Here is a 19,169-nt window from a genome sequence, read left to right as displayed (position 1 = left end):
GACCTCTCAATTCACCAGTGTATTAACTGCAAATATGTAAAACGTTGCCTGCACTTGAAATGCGTGTCCTGCTTTTCTCCAGAACAATTTTCTATGAAGCTTTTCCCCCCTGCCAATAAACACATGTTGCTGTGTCAGAGCATTAACGGCAGGAGGCAGTGGAGATGGCGGGATTTGTCGAGGTAATTGGTTTATTATTGTCACATGTACAGTGATACAGTGAAAAACGTTTGTTATGCATGCTGTCCAGACAGATCATTGCATACATCAGTACATCCAAGTAGTGCAAAGGGAAATGCAGCAACAGAATGCAGAATGTGGTGTTACAGTTACAGAGAAAGTGCGGTGCAGGCAGACAACAAGGTGCAAGGGCTATGACCAGGTAGACGGAGAGATCCAGAGACCTTCTTTAGCGGATAAGAGGTCGGGTCAAGAATCTTATCACAGCGGGATAGAAGCTCTCCTTGAGGATGGTGGTACGTGCTCTCAAGCTTTTGTATCTTCTGCCCGATGGGAGAGGGGAGAAGAGAGAATGTCCGGGGTGGGTGGGGTCTGCGATTATGTTGGCTGCTTCACCGAGGCAGAGGGAAGAGCAGACTGAGTCGATAGAGGGGAGGTTGGTTTTCGTGAAATTGGTGGAGACCTAAACCGGGCTGGTGCCTGTGTTCGGCGAAGCCGAGGAGTAGCCCGGTGTTGTGGCCAGAGTTCGCCATCGCCCGGGTGTTGTTTCCTTTGCCTTCAGGATAGGGGAAACACTCGCGTCTGAACAGTGCCTTCGCGACCCCGGGAACATTTCACCGCCGACGACGCGCTGCTGTGACCAGGGAGGTCCCGGCTCTGCAGAGTTAAAACCTACTCCCTGAGTGAGCAGCAAGTGCTCCCACCCAACCCTCCCCCCGACCCTTTCCACAGCCTGTGTCATTGTCGCGTTGTCCGGGGGCCAGCAGTTGAAGCGTCGGCCGCATGGGTCATCTCCCCACAGCTGCTGGCTGACCTCACGGTCACTCTTACCAGAGCTGGGATGTCCCCGTACCGTGTGTGATTGTTTATGGGTTGTTGTTGTGTTGCAGCCTCTGGAAGCCGTGTCACCGTCAGCGTCCGTGAGAGAGAAGTGAACGGGACCGTTCACCAGTCTGTTCTTCTCGCCGCCTCCTACTCCGCACCCGATCCCGACTCCACACCCGCTCCCGACTCTCCGCTAATATTGATGTGGGATTTATACCCCAACACAACTCCGTTTGTGAAACTGACCCGATCACAGTGCCGCCCTGACCGACCCGGTTATCACTGCTCAGATCACTTGGCTATCTCCCCTTCCCACACGGGACGGGTCCACCTCTACCCCGACAATGGGTCCTTGTTACTGTGGGATTTACGGCGCAGTGACAGCGGAGTGTACGTGATATCCGTTTACAGCGGTGGGGACAACACCGTTCAAGACAACGTGACGTTAACGGTCTACAATGAGACAGGTAGGAACTCACGGAGCGTTTAAACACGGGATAAGGGAGAATGAAACTAACAATTCCAAACTGTAATCGGGCTAATAAAACGAGGCAATTAAACAGAGGGTAAAACAGTCAGAATCCACCCCCTCGCCCACCTCCAACCTTGGGCCGGTTCTATGATAAGCCCGAAGTTGCAGTGAGGGCCACTGAATCTCGGGAGCGGCGTTGGATGAGAAAGCGCTGGTTTTGCGTCCGCGGCGCTGTCCGTTTTCACACCGTCCAGGTTATTTAACCGAATTTACCTAATTTTTCCATAGTTAACGGAGGGTAACTGGTAAATGTATCCGCGACCACATCACCCAAGCGGCGAGGTTTACCGTTAGTGATTTACCCGTTGGCGGACCTTCCGGTCGTGTTTATGAGAATAATTTTATTTCAGAGAGTGCGGGTCCCACTTCCCCACCCGTCACCACACCGCACCACACCGGACCATCAGCTCACACCATGCTTACAGTCGGACCCATTTGCCTCGTCATTATCCTCGTCACCGTCTGCTTGTCCCTGCTGTGGACCAGGACACATAGGGGTAAGTGACCGTGTCTGACACAGTTGAGTGGCTGTTGGCAAGTCGTGGCGAGGTCACACCTTTACCGCACCCCTGCACTACTGAGGGTGAAGTGCGGGTCCCGCCGGCACCGCTTTGACCCACTGCCTTGCGTTGATCCGCTGAGTTAACACGCAGTGGAGCGGGCAGGGGAGGGGAAGGGGGGCTGCAGAAGTATCTGACCGGGGCAGAGTGTAATTATGGGATATCCCAGGTCCCACCAATGTGCCAGCGCTCACATGTCGGAGGCACCATCCATTCATAGAGGAAAGGGTTTCACTGAGTTTGCACCGAATTCCTTCTTCCGGGTTTGGAGTGGATATATGTTCAGGTTCTGTCCCGGAGCAGAAGCGTTCACTGCCGACATCGACGTACTGGGGAAATGGTGGGGGCTTTGCCTCTGGGATCGAAACAAGGATTTGGAATTGGTTTATTATTGTCACTTGTACCGAAGGACAGTGGAAAACTTGTCTTGCAGACCGATCGTACTGATCAATTAATTACACAGTACATTGAAGCAGAACAGGGTAAAACAATACAGAATGCAGAGTAAGGTGTAACACCTACAGAGAAAGTACAGTGCGGGCAGACAATAAGGTGTTAAGGTCATAATGAGGTAGATTGAGAGATCAAGAGTCCATCTTATTGTACCGGGGAACCATTCAATAGTTTTATAACAGTGGGATAGAAGCTGTCCTTGAGGCTGGTGGTATGTGCTTTCAGGCTTTTGTATCTTCTGCGCGATGGGAGGGGGCGAGAAGAGAGAACGTCCAGGGTGGGAGGGGTCTTTGATTATGTCGGCTGCTTTACCGAGGCAGCGAGAAGTATGGAGAGGAGGCTGGTTTCTGTGACTCGCTGGGCTGTGTCCACAACTCTCTGCAGTTTCTTGCGGTCCTGGGCAGAGCAGTTGCCGTACCAAACCGTGATGCATCCACATACGGTGCTTTCAGTGGTTCATCGATAAAAGTTGGTGAGGGTCAAAGGGGACACGCCAAATTTCTTTAGCTTCCTGAGGAAGTAGAGGCACTGGTGAGCTCTCTTGACCGTGGCATCTAGGTGGTTGGGCCAGGACAGGATATTAGTGATGTTCATTCCAAGGAACTTGAAGCTCTCAACCCTCTTGACCTCAGCACCGTTGATGTAAAGAGGAACATGTGCACCGCCCCTTCCTGAAGTCAATGGCTTGCTCTTTTGTTTTGCTGACATTGAGGGAAAGTTGTCATGACACCATGTCACTAAGCTCTCTATCTCCTTCCTGTACTCCGACTCATCGTTATTTGAGTTACGGCCCACTACACATCCCATATATGACCATATGGGTTTCCATAGCAACACCCTTCACATGGAGGAAGTGAGTTGGGCTAAAGGAGAAGTTGTTTAAGTGAGACCAAGTGGTGAAGTGGGGGGGGGGGGGGGGGGGTTGGGCCATCCGTTCAAGGAAGAAGTGCAAAGCCCGCAGGCCACCCTGTGGAGAGAGACTGCATATGCAAGTGTCCAGCATCTGCCACACTTTGTTTTGTCAGTTCATGCTGTTATGTGCCTGTCCACTGAGATAACACTTTCTGTCCAACTTGTTTTGAACTGAACCAAACCCACAGCCAAGAAAGCTCACTAGCGCCTCTACTTCCTCAGGAGTCTAAAGAAGTTTGGTTTGTCCCCTTTGACTCTCACCAGCTTTTACTGATGCGCCATAGAAAGCATCCTGTCTGGATGTATCACGGCTTGGTACAGCAACTGCTCTGCACAGGACCGCAAGAAACTGCAAAGAGTTGTGGACACAGCCCAGCGTATCACGGACACCAGCCTCCCCTCCTTGGACTCTGTCTTTACCTCTCGTTGTCTTGGTGAAGCAGCCAGCATAATCAAAGACCCACCCACCTGGAACATTCTCTCTTCTCTCCTCTTCCATCGGGTAGAAGATACAGGAGCCTGAGGGCACGTACCACCAGACTTAAGGACAGCTTCTACCCCACTGTGATAAGACTATTGAACAATGAGATAGACTATGACCTCACGATCTACCTTGTTGTGACCTTGCACCTTATTGCACTGCACTTTCTCTGTAGCTCTGACACTTTACTCTGTACTGTTATTGTTCTTACCTGTACTACCTCAGTGCACTCTGTACTAAATCAATATAACTGCACTGTGTAATGAATTGATCTGTACGATCGGTTTGTAAGACAAGCTTTTCACCATACCTCGGTACAAGTGACAATAATAAACCAATACCAATATCAAATACAATGTAAGAAATTCTGCTGCTGACTAACTATTTTACATCAGGTTGTCATAGGTTGGATACCACAGAAAGAATTGTTCAGTCTAATGGAGTTTCACGGGAGGACTTGAATGAGGTAAGGGGGCCGTGGGTTGGGGGGAGGTCAGATCACTGACAAAGAAAATATAATCAGCTTTGTGAATTGTGTCCAATGTGACTTCTTCATTCTCGGCCCTAGTTGTCCAAAGGGATGAATTTAGCTTCGGGAAGTCAAAGGTATTGGATGCAGTTCTGGTTTATCTGACTCTACTCTTCACTGAGGTCAATAAAGCGCTGTGCTGGTGGGGGTGGGTGTGGGGGCCGTTCTAGTGACTGCATTCTGTCTGCTCCCAAGGGATTCCCATCCAACAGATCAGGTGAAAACTACCCCAGAGCACGTCTGATTTAGAGCTGGTCATAGAATCATGGAGAGATACAGCACAGAAATAGGCCCTTCTGCCCATCGAGTTCGTGCCATCCAACAACCACTCATTTACACTGATCCCACATTGATCCCAGTTTTTATTCTCGTCAACATCCCCCCCACCTCCCCCCCCCCCACCAACTCACCTACACACCAGGAGCAATTTACAGCAGCCAATTAACCTACCAACCTACACGTCTTTGGGATGTGGGAGGAAACCGGAGCACCCTGGGGAAACCCACCTGGTCACAGGGAGAATGTGCAAACTCCACACAGACAGCACCAGGGGCCAGGATTGAACCTGGGTCTCTGGCGCTGTGAGACAGTGGCTGTACCAGCTGCACCACTGTCCCACACTAAACCAGGTCTCCCCTCAGTCTCCGACGTTCCAGAGAAAACAGCCCAAGTTTATCCAACCTCTCCTTATAGCACATGCCCTCTAATCCAGGCAGCATCCTGGTGAACCTCTTCTGTATCCTTTCCAAAGCCTCCCCATCCTTCCTGTAATGGGACAAGATGCTGTCACTGAAGCTTCCCTGTTTGTCCACTCTTGTACTCGAGGGTGAACTGTGTCCATTCCAGTCCTGCACAATCTGAGGTACAAAGTCAACATGGGACCCACAGGTGGGACAAGAGGTGATTGACAGGACGGGCAGTGGGTATTCCTATCTCTGTTTGCATTAGTCTTTCTTCCCAGTAACAATATTCCTCCCACATTCCAAAGACGTGTGGGTTAGGAAGTTGTGGGCATGCTATGTTGGCGCCCGAAGTGTGGAGTCACTTGCGAGCTGCCCCCCGAACACTCGACAGAAAGATGCATTTCACTGTGTGTTTTGATGTACATGTGACTAATAAAGAAATCTTATCTTATCTTATGAAGTTACAGAGATGTTGGGATTGTTGTCCTTGGACTAGGGGGAGAGGAGATATATAGCCTAAATCAAAACTTTGGTGAGGACACAGTTCTGGTCGTCCCATTACAGGAAGGATGTAGAGGCTTTGGAAAGGGTACAGAAGAGGTTTACCAGGATACTGCCTGGACTAGAGGGCTATAAGGAGAGGTTGGATAAACTTGGGTTGTTTTCTCTGGAGCTTCAGAGGCTGAGGGGAGACCTGATAGAAGTTTATAAAATTATGCGAGGCATAGATAGGGTCGACAGTCAGCATCCTTTTTCCCAGGGTAGAAATGTCAAATACCAGAGGACATGCATTTAAGGTGAGAGAGGGAAAGTTTAAAGGAGACGTGCGGGGCAGGTATTTTACACAGAGAGCGGTGGGTGCCTGGAATGGGCTGCCAGGGGTGGTGGTGGAAGCAGATACAATAGAGGCATTTAAGAGGCTATTGGACAGACACATGAACATGCAGGGAGTGGAGGGATATGGATCATATGCAGGCAGAAGAGACTCAGTTTAATCTGACATCATGTTCAGCACAGACATAGTGGGCCGAAGGGCCTGTTCCTGTGCTGTACTGTTTCATGTTCTATAAGAGTCTTTGATGGAGCAAATATGGAACTGTGCCCAGAGGGAGACAAAGCAGAGACTAAACAAGACACAAGAGGCTGCAGATGTTGGGACTTTTTGCTCCAGAAATTAAAGAACACAGTTAAAATAATTGTCAAAAGAATTGGAGAGAGGCCAAAGATTTTTTTCATTAAGATCAGGAGTGCACCATCTGCCTGTGTTGTGCAACCAGATAGTACCATAACTTTCCAATGGGAAGTTTTCATCTCATTGAAGAGGGAAAAGAAAACAGGACTGTGAAACATAACTGGAAGATCAGGTTATAATTGGGTAGCTCTTTGAAAGAGGCAGGGTGATCTCAGTGGGGTAACTGGGCCTCCTCTGTGACATGTGACACAATGAACTAAAGAGGAAGATTGAGTGAGAAGTGAAAGCTCCATGTTTGCAGGATTGTTGTTCTCACATCCTGCAGCTTGGACAGCAAGATGTCCAATAAAATGCTGTCACTGAAGCTTCCGTGTTTGTTCACTCTTGTACTCGAGGGTGAACTGTGTCCATTCCGGTTCTGCAGGCTCCGAGGTACAAAGTCAATGTGGGACCCACAGGTAGGGCAAGAGGTGACTGACAGGATGGGCAGTAGGTACTCCTATCTCTGTTTGCACTAGTCTCTGTTTACTCCTTACTAAAAGACTTGAGGTTCTCATTGAATATTACTTCTCCATTTTGAGCCATCACAGTCAGGGATCATTGATAGCGAGGATGTAGAGAGAACATATCACATGAGAAACAGGAACAGCAATAGGCCATCTGACCCTTCAAGCCTGCTCTACTATTCGTCAAGGTCATGGACGATTTACGTCAGTGCTATTTTCCTGCGCTATCATCATATTCCCTGATTTCCATAATCCATTGGTCTTTTTTTTTAATGAACACAATGACTGAGTCTCCACGGCCCTCCAGGATAGACTATTTCAAAGGTTCAAATGTTTCCTAACACCAGAACTTCCAGAAACTCTGTTTCCACTAGTGGGAGAGTCATGAACAAGAGGACTTGGCTACAAAATAAGGGGGTTGGTCATTTAAAATGTAGGTGGATAGAAATCTCTTCTCTCAGAGCGTGGTGAACCTCTGGAATTCTCTGCCCCTGAGGGAGGTGGCAGTCAGACCATTAGATATATTTAAGGTGGAGACAGATAAATATTTGGAACATTGCAGAATTGAGGGTTATGGGGAACTGGCACTGTTGGGGAGTTGAGGCCAGCACAGAATGTCCAGGGGTACACAGTGTATAGGAAGGATAGGCGGGTAGGCAGAGGGGGAGGTGTGGCCATGATGGTTAGTAGTGATATAAAATCAATAGAAAGGAAGGATATTGGGTCAGAGGAGGTGGAATCCTTGTGGGTGGAGCTAAGAAATAGCAAGGGTAAAAGGACAATAGTAGCAGTGATATACAGGCCCCCTAATAGCAGTCGGCAAGTGGACGATAAGTTGCAGTTTGAGATAGAAAAAGCATGCCAGAGTGACAATGTGAAGATAATTATGGGGGATTTTAACATGAAGGTGGACTGGGAAATCCAGAATGGCGGTAGTACTCAGGAGAGGGAGTTTGTGGAATGTCTAAGGGACGTTTTTCTAGAGCAACTTGTTGAAGAGCCCACCAGGGGACCGGCTGTTTTGGATTGGGTGCTGTGTAATGAACCAGAGGTGATTAGGGAACTAAAGGTAAAGGAACCACTGGGAACCAGTGATCACAATATGATTTTCAGTTTCAAGTTTGAGAAGGAGAAGCTGATAACTGGTGTGTCGATATTTCAGTGGAACAAAAGAAATTACAATGGTATGAGAGAGGAGTTGGCCCTAATTGATTGGAAGAGTAAGCTGGCTGGAGGGACGGCAGAGGAGAAATGGAAGGAATTTCTACAGGAAATAAAGAAATTGCAGGATAGATATATTCCAAGAAAAAAGGTTTTGAATGGAAAAAAGGCACAAATGTGGATAACGAGAGAGTTGAAGGCTAAAATAAAAGCAAAAGGGGCGGCGTACAAAGAAGCAAAAATTAGTGGGAAAACAGAAGAGTGGGAAGCTTTTAAAAACCTGCAGAGAGAAACTAAGAAGGTCATTAGGAAAGAAAAGATGAATTATGAAAGGAAGTTGGCGAATAACATTCAAAAGGATACTAAGAGTTTTTTTAAATACATAAGGTGTAAAAGAGAGACACGGGTTGATATAGGACCAATTGATAACTGTGCAGGAGCTATTATATTGGACAACAGAGAGATGGCAGAGGAATTGAATGAATATTTTGCGTCAGTCTTCACCGTAGAGGACATCAGCAATGTGCCGGTTAGTCAGGAGTCTCACGAAATGGAATTGAGTTCAGTTAAGATTACTAGGGAGAAGGTGCTAGGAAAACTAAATGGGCTAAAGACTGATAAGTCTCCCGGACCGGATGAGGTGCATCCCCGGGTTCTGAAGGAGGTGGCTTTAGAGATAGTGGAGGCACTGGTGATAATTTTCCAGAAATCGATAGATTCCGGCGTGGTTCCGGAGGACTGGAGGGTCGAAAATGTAGTTCCGCTGTATAAGAAAGATGGGAGGCAGCATAAAGGAAATTACAGACCTATTAGTCTGACGTCAGTGGTGGGAACGTTATTGGAATCTATCCTCAAGGATGGGGTTACGGAATACCTAGAGGCGCAAGGCAAGATAGGTCCTAGCCAACATGGTTTTGTGAAGGGAAGATCCTGCCTGACCAACCTATTGGAGTTTTCTGAAGAAATCACAGGTAGGGTGGATAAGGGAGAGGCGGTAGATGTTGTGTATTTAGACTTTCAAAAGGCCTTTGATAAGGTGCCTCACAAGAGACTGATTAATAAGATGAGAGGTCATGGAATTACGGGTAGGATAACAGAATGGGTGGAGCATTGGCTGGTTGACAGGAAGCAAAGAGTGGAAATAAAAGGATCTCATTCTGGTTGGTTACCAGTTACTAGTGGTGTGCCGCAGGGGTCGGCGTTGGGACCGCTCCTTTTTACCTTGTACATTAACGATTTGGATGATGGAGTAAATGGTTTCGTGGCTAAGTTTGCGGATGACACCAAGATAGGGGGAGGAGTAGGGAGTATTGAAGAGATAGGAAGGTTGCAGAGGGACCTAGACAGTTTAGGAGAATGGGCAAGGAAATGGCAGATGAGATTCAATGTAGAGAAATGTGCAGTTGTACACCTTGGAAGCAGAAATAAGCGGGCAGATTATTATCTAGGAGGAGAGAAAATCCAAAGCATGGAAGTACAAAGGGACTTGGGGGTACTCGTGCAGGATACCTTAAAGGTTAACCACCAGGTTGGATTGGTGGTAAAGAAAGCGAATGCTATGTTGGCATTCATTTCGAGAGGTACAGTGTATAAAAGTAAAGAAGTGTTGATGAGGCTCTACGGGGCACTAGTGAGGCCTCATTTGGAATATTGTGCGCAGTTTTGGGCCCCACATCTTAAGAAGGATGTGTTGACGTTGGAGAGGGTTCAGAGGAGATTTACAAGGATGATTCCAGGAATGAAAGGGCTTACGTATGAGGAGCGTTTGTCGGCTCTTGGACTGTACTCACTGGAGTACAGAAGAATGAGAGGGGACCTCATAGCGACATTTAAAATATTGATAGGAAAGGACAGAGTAAATGTGGCTAGGCTGTTTCCCTTGGTGGGTGAGTCCAGGACCAGAGGGCACAATCTTAGGATTAGAGGGTACAGTTTCAAAACAGAGATGGGGAAAAATTTCTTTAGCCAGAGGGTGGTGAATTTGTGGAACTCCATGCCACGTACAGCAGTGGAGGCCAGATCAGTGGGGGCGTTCAAGGAGGAGATAGATAGATATCTAAATAGTCAAGGTATCAAGGGATATGGGGATAAGGCCAGAAATTGGGATTAGAATAGTTTTTTTTTCTTCCCCCATTCCCCATTTCTCATTTCTATTTCCCTTTCCTTGGAGCAGACTCGATGGGCCGAATGGCCTGCTTCTGCTCCCTTGTCTTGTGATCTTGTGAGATCAGCCATAACCATATTGAAGGGTGGGGCAGGTTTGAGGGACTGAGTGACCTACTCCTGCTCCTATTTTCTCATGTTCTCATGTGTTTTATCACTTGGGTGGATGTTTCGGCCAACTGTAAGCAAGGTCCCATACCTCTTGTACCAAATAACCCTTACTCACTATTTTAAGAGGCAGCACCCAACTACTAAGAACCTTTGATGGATCTCCCAAGCACTTGCCTCCAGTAATCCTCACTTCTACCTCAAGATCATTTCCAAGTTCACATGTGAGTTTACCCTACTTAGCGTGACCCAGTCTGAGTTTTGGAAAGCACTGTAGATCCATCTTCACCTCACTGACGTCATTGCTCAAGAGGAAGGTTTGCCGCCATTATCTCGGGGGAAGTTAGGAACAGGCAAAATAATGGCTCTTCCAGCGATGCCCACTCTCTGTGCCTGACTGAACAAAGAAAACAAACACCATTGTGGGGCAGATTCAACTGAGTGACAGAACAGGCTGAAAGGTTTACTCCTGCTCTTGAGATGAATTCTCTCTTGCTTGTCAGAGGACTTTCCCCACAAAGTAGCTGACACCATTCCCTCCTCTTTTAACTACTGAATGACCTGCTACATATTTTCTCCCACCTTTTTTACTCTTACGTACCATAAATTGTCCTTTCTCTGTTCTGCACAGAACAAGGAACAGAATTCGCAGTATGAGACCGTATACTCCACTCTACAGTTTCCTCTGGATAACAGCCCAACAACAACATGCGGACCTGACGCACACGTCATTTACACCGCTCCACGGAAAGTGCAGTGAGAGTGGAGTGCCTGAGCTAGCGGCAGCTGACTGGAGGTTGTATCGGCTCCCTGTACGGGCGGGGAAAGGCGGACAATCGGGGAGAAATGTTGGAAGGTGACAAATGTGACAACCAAGCCTTCTTGAAGGTGGTGGTGAATAAAACCAGAAAGGGGTGAAAACACTCAGCTGGTCAGGCGGCATGTGTGGGGGAAGAAACAGAAGTTTCAGGTCTGGAGAAATGTCATGTACTTGCGGCAACTTTGATTTTATAAGCTGTGAAAACATGAGGACCTTGGTGGAATGGATCCTGTGACAGGAACACCACCCTTCATGGGGAGTGTTGTAGCACATAGAACGATCAGAACTCCTCTCCGGTTCTAAGGAAGGACCACTGGTCACCGTGGACCACAATGACAGGTGACATAGCCTTGAGCGATCAGGAAAGCTGAGGAGGCCCCTCAACTTTCAGAAATGTCGGAGCCCTTTGTCTGCAGGTTCCTGATGCAGGACACGGCTTAAACAGTGAAATGTTTTACAGAGTATAAGCTTATTTTGTTTATGATGTGCATTAGTTCTAATATCATTGCTGCATTATAAAAGTTGTTAAATTTCATTGCACATGGGTGCTTAAAAAATAAACCAACCAAAATATAATGTGTGTTAACTCTATTAAAATAGTGTAAGGTCAAAAAAGCAAAGTATGATGGTCAGTGAAGGTGATGTTTATGCAAAGACTGCGCTAGAACAGAATTATGTTTAAAATGTAAGGTCAAGTTTATTGTCATGGGCACACATACCCAGGGTATAACTGCCATGAAGCAGTAGCAGCACAGTACAGTACAGACATGAGAAGCATAAATTACATAAACTTAAATGAACTTAAACTATATTAGTATAGCTTGTGGTGTTGCAAGCAGACAGACAAGCTGCGACAGAATGAAAATGATAACATTTCCAGCAAACTGCTGATAAAGCAGGGGGTGGAAACAAGGCCGGAACATGGCTTGAGAGAGATAAAGAGCAAAGGAGAAGTTGACATATCCAAAGAACCACATTATTGAAAGAAGTGACATTCATGATAGAATTCTGGGCAATGAGTTCAGGGTGCTATTTAAGAAGTAGCTCAGTCTGCAAGAAAAGAAATGACGATAATAAGAAACTGCAAAAAGAAAGAAACACAGCTAGTAATGAATAAAACAGCACATGTATTTCACAAAGACCAGGGATAAAATTGGTAGTTAGACAATAAGAACAAAAAGAAAATGTTTAAAATATGCAGTTAGAGAGAAGAGAGGAGAGAGAGAGAGAGAGAGAGAGAGAGAGAGAGAGAGAGAGAGAGAGAGAGCGAGAGAGAGAGAAAGAGAGAGAGAGAGAGAGAGAGAGAGAGAGAGAGAGAGAATGTACCTAACCTGCTTTCTGGGAATCTGGATACAGCAGGAAGAGAAGAGTCCCTCACCAGCTTCACTCAGAGGGTGACACCAACCCCAAGCATTCACCAAACAATCTGTTGACCTTGTTAATATTGTTTCTTTGCACAGGATGTAACTTAATTAATGTCCACCATGTTAAAATCAAGATACCTGTCCCCATGGTGATTTGTTGAACAAGTCTCAAATTAGTTTAAGTTAAGTAGTAAGCTGTGTAACTAAGTAAAGCTATGAACTGGTAAATCCTACAGTGATGCCCTTCGAAATCCTTTGGTCAGATCTCGGTCCTGAGCAATGGTGTAAGCCAAATGACGTCCTGATAGCAGCCAGGGAAAGGTGTGAAATGATCGCCACAAATAAAAAAAACAGAAAATGCTGGAAACGCTCTGCAAGTCAGGCATCAGAGTTAATGTTTCAGGTCAAAGACACTTTGTCAGAATGTGTTTAATCTGTTTTGTACCCTTTGTGTAACTGAGATCGAGCAATGTGAACCAGCTGGTTCAGAACCAGTTGGATTGAGTGTGGAAGTTGGGATCACAGCACTGGAGCATTTCAGTTGCTAGAGGCTGTGATTTATTTATATGTTTATTAATTTTTTGGGATCTGACTTTGTTGACAAGACCAGCATTTATACCCCATTTCCAAATGCTCTTCAGAAGATGAGCTGCGGCATGGAAATAATCTGAATGCTCCTTATTAACTGTAGCACAATTGTTATTAGTGCAGCTGCTACCATATGTTGCACTCGTTACCTGCTCTGTCAGTAATTCAGCAAATAGATGGATGAACAAGCATGACACATCTTAAATGTTCCAGCCTGCACTGAGGTCAGTCAGAGGCTCCGCTGGTGATGGCGGGAGCGAGGCCACAGCCGGAGGTCAATCCAGCCATGAGGTCAGGTAACTGAGGAAGGTAAGTGGCTGAGAGACAAGGAGTCTTCTGAAAGGATCAGTGCCTGGGGTTGGGGGGCTCGACAGGTGTAGCCACCCCAAAGGCTCCGCAGGGAAGGACCACAGTTGAGGGTCTTTTCACCACTGGACACTGAGGGGCTGAGCCCTGTGTGACAAAAGCTTCATGGGTGCATCGTGTTAGCAGGAAACAGGAGTGTTGCTGATGCACTGTCGGAGGAGGTATTCAACTGATGGTACAATGAATGTAGAGGAAGACGTGTCCTGATTATGTTCACTGTAAATATTATGAATAAATTATTCTTTTACATGAAACAAAACAGTCAAGAAGATGAGAAATAAATGATTGTGAAGGCCGTTCGGCACCATGTGCCTCCTGACCATTCAATAGGGTAAGAGATGATCTCCAGTTTATACCCCACTTTCTCCAAACACCTCGATTCAAAATCCATGGACCTCCACCTTGTGTTATTGAGCAACAGCCTTCTCAGTTCCCCTGGGTAGAGAACTCCAGATTCAATTCTTCCCACCTGAATGGCCAGCAGGACACCTTGGGGCTGATTTTGAGACTGTGGCCCTAGGTCTAGACACCCCAGCCAGGGGAAACATCCATGATGTTCAATCATGATGGTCAAAAAAAATCAAAAAAAAATGAGAGGGGACCTCACAGAAACATTTTGAATGTTGAAAGGTCTGGACAGAGTAGATGTGGCTAAATTGTTTCCTGTGGTGGGTGAGTCCAGGACAAGAAGGTGCAGTCTTAGAATTAGAGGGTAACCATTTAGAACAGAGATGTGGAGAAATTTCTTTAGTCAGAGGGTCATGGATTTATGGAATTTGTTGCCACGTACAGCAGTGGAGGCCCGATCATTGGGGGTGTTTAAGGCGGAGATTGATAGGTATCTATAATTAGACAGGGTATCAAGGGATATGGGGAAAAGGCCGGGAAATGGGGATAGATAGGAGAATAGTTTTGCTCCTGGTGAAGTGGCAGAGCAGACTCGATGGGCCGAATGGTCTACTTCTGCTCCTTTGTCTTGTGATCTTGTGATCCACTCCGCATCCACCCTGCCAATTTTTTTTTAACGTTTCAATGAGATTGCATCTCATCTTCCAAACTTGAGACAGCATAGGACCAGCCCGCTGAATTGTTCTTCATAAAACAAACCCTCCACCCCAGCAATCTGTCTGGTGAATCTTCACTGCACTCCATCTATCACAGGTACATCCTCCCGTGGGAAGGGAGACCGGATCAAGATGCAGCTTCTTAGATGCAGCCTCACATGGTGCTGTATCACTGGAGTGAGACATCTCTCATAATCCTAATTAATGTGGTCAAATCTTCTTGGAATCAAGGTCCAACATGTTCCTTCTTAATTGCTTGCTGAAATCTGCATAGAACATACAACATAGAACAGTACAGCACAGGACAGGCACTTTGGCCCATGATGTTGTGCCAAACTAATTAAATCAATGATGCTTATAAGATAAGATTTCTTTATTAGTCACATGAACATCGAAACACACAGTGAACCATAGAACCATAGAACAATACAGCACAATACAGGCTCTTCGGCCCACCATGTTGTTCCGACCTTTAAACCATGCCTAAGACTATCTAACCCCTTCCTCCCACGTATCCCCGTTTTAAATTCCTCCATATGCTTATCTAACAATCTTTTAAACTTGACCAACGTATCAGCCTCCACCACCACCCCAGGCAGCGCATTCCATGCACCAACCACTCTCTGGGTGAAAAATCTTCCTTTGATATCTCCCTTGAACTTCCCACCCGTTACTTTAAAGCCATGCCCTCTTGTATTGAGCATTGGTGCCCTGGGAAAGAGGCACTGACTGTCCACTCTATCTATTCCTCTTAATATTTTGTATACCTCTATCATGTCTCCCCTCATCCTCCATGAGTATAGCCCTAGCTCCCTTAGTCTCTCCTCATAATCCATACTCTCCGATCCAGGCAGAATCATGGTAAATCTCCTCTGCACCCTTTCCAACGCTTCCATGTCCTTCCTATAATGAGGCGACCAGAAGTGGACACAGTACTCCAAGTGAAATTCATCTTTTGCGTAGGGTGTTCTGGGGGCAGCCTGCAAGTGTCGCCACGCTTCCGGTGCCAACATAGCACGCCCACAACTTCCTAACCCATACGTCTTTGGAACATGGGAGGAAACCGGAGCACCTGGAGGAAACCCACACAGTCACTGGGAGAACGTACTAACTCCTTACAGACAGGGGCGATTAATCCCTTACAGAATCCCTTTTCCCCGCACATTGACCGTAACCCTCCTTTCTCTACATATTCATGTGCCTGTCTGAGAGTCTCTTAAACACTCCTCTGCCATCTGCCTCCACCCCCCAACACCACGCCACCTCCCCCCCCCCCCCCCCCCCCCCCCCCCACCGCCGGCAGCCCATTCCAGGCACCCACCACTCTCTGTGTAACAAACTTGCCCCGTACATCTCATTTGAACTTTCCCCCTCATACCTTAAATACATGCCCTCCAATCCTGGGGAAAAGGATACTGGCTGTCTACTGCCTCGCATAATTTCATAAACTTCTCTCAAATCTCCCCTCAGCCTCCACTATTCCAGAGAAAACAGACATAGCTTGTCCAACCTCTCCTCGTAGCACATGTTCTCTGAGCCAGGCAGCACCCTGGTAAACCTCTGCTGCACCCTCTCCAAAGCCTCCATATCCTTCCTATAATGAGGTGACCAGAAATGAACACAATACTCTAAATGTGGTCTGACCAGAGTTTTATAAAGCTGTAACGTAACTTCCTGGCTTTTGAACTCACTGCCTCAACTACTGAAGACAAGCGTGCCATAGGCCTTCTTCACCACCCCATCAACCTGCGTGGCAACTTCTAGGGAGCCATGTACCTGGACCCCAAGTTCATCTGCATTTCGACTTTCAGTGCTTCGTGAACAAGGACACCCAGGTCCTCCTGAACACCAACATTTTTCAGTCTCTCACCAGTTCAAAAGTGCTCTGTCTGTCTGTCTTTTCTACAAACTGTATGATCTCATATTTTCCTTTGTTATATTCCACCCACCATGTTCTTGCCCATCTGCCATCCATCTGGTTAGGACTGGGAATTAGCTAAGAGTCTGGAGAAGGAGGTCCATGGAGTTTGGGATTCCCACTGGATTCATTCATTGGTTCAGGGACAGAGAGGGCACAGGTGGTCAGAGGGGAGAGAATGGTCGGTGGAGAAGGGTTGGCATTCGAGTGGATTGGAGGGTTGGTCAGGGGAGTTGGTAGATTGAGAGATCCTCAGAAAATTAGTGGATGGGTTGGGCCCAGGGGCCATCAGGAGGTTGGTGTCTGGCACCTCAGAGGATCAGGAGAGGGCAAGTTCAGTGGAAGGGGCAGTGCTTAGAGGGTGGGGACCCAAAATTTCAGAAGTAGGGACCTTCACAGGGGTCCCACTCCAGCACTGTGGTATTAGTACCCAACTGACATGTGCCCAGTGATGGCTGCACCAGGGACGTTAGCCTGAGTTTCTGTTCGTTAGAACATTGTCCCATGTGTGACTGCTGTGGAAACTGTATCAGACACCCGATAATGACTTGTGCAGAAAGAGCTGGGTCAAATTTCAGGATATAGAAATGGTTGCTATCAAGTTTCATTCCAGGTAAAGTCAACTCTCAATGACAAAAACACCCTTCCTGTATTCCTCAATGCATGCTTTTATGTTAACTTTTATAAAAAATTCAATGAATAGCTTGGTATATTGCATATTCAAGCAAGACTCAGCAATTCGCTTCAGTGTGTATCTACAGTCAGAGGAGAGAGGTTTTAGATGCAGCGCTAACTGGTCCTGCCAGATAAGCTGCAGCAACTTCACATTCAACACTTGTTATCTCATAGCAGGACTGTGAAACAAGGCAGATAAGAAACAGTAGACGTGACACCAGCAACATTGGTTCCTTTGGTAAAACATGCAGAGTCTGAAGAGGGTGTAAAAGAGGTTCACCAGGATGCTGCCTGGATTAGAGGGTATGAGCTATAAGGAGAGGTTGGACAAAGTAGGGTTCTTTTCTCCGGAGCGTCGGAGGCTGAGGGTCATCCTGATAGAAGTTTATAAAATCATGAGAGACATCAATAGGGTAGACAGTCAGTCACTTTCTCAGGGTAAGAGTGTCAAATCCTAGAAGGCATAACTTTCGGGTGAGAGGGGGAAAGTTTAAAGGAGATGTGCGGGGCAAGTTTTTTTACACAGAGAGTGGTGGGTGCCCGGAATGGGCTGCTGGGGGGAGTGGTGGAACCAGTGACAATAGTAACATTTTAGGGACAGTTAGACAGGCACATGAATGGGCAGGGAACGGAGGGATATGAATCATGTGCAGGCAAATGGGTTTACTTTAATTTAGCATCATGGTCGACACAGGCATCTTAAGCCGATGGGCCTGTTCCTGTGCTGTACTGTTCTGTGTTCTATGACCCGGACCACCTCTTTCCCTACCGGGACCGGACACTCATTGAATGGTACACTGGCCAGAATGTTGCTCACAGTCACTGAATGGCTAACGTATTATTTTCTATACAAGGGAATGAGTTCGAAACTTGCCCCATTGCACTTTCTGTTGGCCACAGGCCACAGTCACTGTGTTCCACTCTGTTTTCTCTTATAAGTATTGACATTAACAAAATTAGCACAAAAACGTGTTGAAAGTGTTACTGTGAAGCAATTTGGGGTGTTTTCTGACGTAGGCACCGTGTGAATGCAAGACATTGTTGTACCCAACAAAAGACCTTGCAGCAGGAAAGGGTGTAGAATTGTAAACATTTAACTCAACCATTACAACAAACAGATGGTATTGGATATCAGTCTCTGCCCAAGTTCCCTTCATTCAGCATGGAAAGGAGTACAACAGGCTACTAATCCTGAGACACAAAAGACTTCAAACATCCATTAAACTGTGCATAAAGAGGACACTGTTGCCGATTCTAGATGACTCCAAAGTTCTTGCCTGTGAAGCTGCTGCAAGTAAGTTTTTCATTTTATAAATTCCAAACAGACTTGATTCATCATAAAAAAACTACATACAACAATAAAACAGTACAAACCTTTACATTTGAGTACAGATCAATCATTAGTGTTACCTTTTTGTAAAGAACCACAGCGCCAATGCCACTCGTGTGGTTCCCTGGGGTGCTACCTCAATCCCATATTTACAATACTTAAGGGGCTTCCTCGCCTGACCCCGCCCCTCCCTCTCCTGTGGCAGAAGAAGCCTAAACTGTCGTCCGTCCCCACCGAGCCCTTGTGTTGTTTCATTGCGCCTGTGCATACATGTACTTGTGCATGTGACAATAAACTCGACTTTCACTTTAAAACTGTTGTCTATTCAACTGCAGCCTTCACCACGACTTCTGTATCCTCTTATTTACCTGTGCACCATCTCCAGAAAATGCTGTTTCTATTTTACTGGTGCCTTTGAACGAACAATCTTGATATCTTTGGAAATGCAAATCTCAAGTCCACGTAACAGTTGCAGTAAAATAATGGGTTATTGACTTCTGTAGATAAAATTTAACAGGTGCTGCTTTGTTTTGCCAGCCACAGTGCTGGTTGTTCAACAGGTTTTCACACACCTGGAGACAGGTGTGGTACAGGACTCTCGTCTGTCTGCAGTAACCCAAGCCGGGCAAACGATCACCAACTCGCAGCCAGCTGGGTATCCCTGACATTGGGCTGGGGTTGTCCCCCCGTCACGAGGGGAGGTGGTGGTGGGGGGGTTTAGTTTCACACTTGCAGAGGATGAGGATGACCAGGGGTCAG

At 46.7% G+C, this 19,169-nt stretch overlaps 1 protein-coding gene across 1 annotated transcript; it reads left to right on the top strand.

Moving 5' to 3' along the window:
- Window positions 1–263: 263 nt before the first annotated feature.
- LOC127586104 (uncharacterized) lies at window positions 264–11,782 on the top strand. The gene is made up of 5 exons (XM_052043935.1): window positions 264–476; window positions 1,071–1,472; window positions 1,888–2,034; window positions 4,339–4,409; window positions 10,917–11,782. Exons 1-5 carry the CDS (start codon window positions 296–298, stop codon window positions 11,043–11,045), a joined length of 930 nt encoding a protein of 309 aa, XP_051899895.1. The 5' UTR covers window positions 264–295; the 3' UTR covers window positions 11,046–11,782.
- The last annotated feature ends 7,387 nt before the right edge of the window (window positions 11,783–19,169 follow it).

The sequence above is a fragment of the Pristis pectinata genome, chromosome 34 (genome assembly GCF_009764475.1).
Source record: "Pristis pectinata isolate sPriPec2 chromosome 34, sPriPec2.1.pri, whole genome shotgun sequence".
Classification (NCBI taxonomy): domain Eukaryota; kingdom Metazoa; phylum Chordata; class Chondrichthyes; order Rhinopristiformes; family Pristidae; genus Pristis; species Pristis pectinata.
This window is presented reverse-complemented; position numbering and strand designations above follow the sequence as displayed.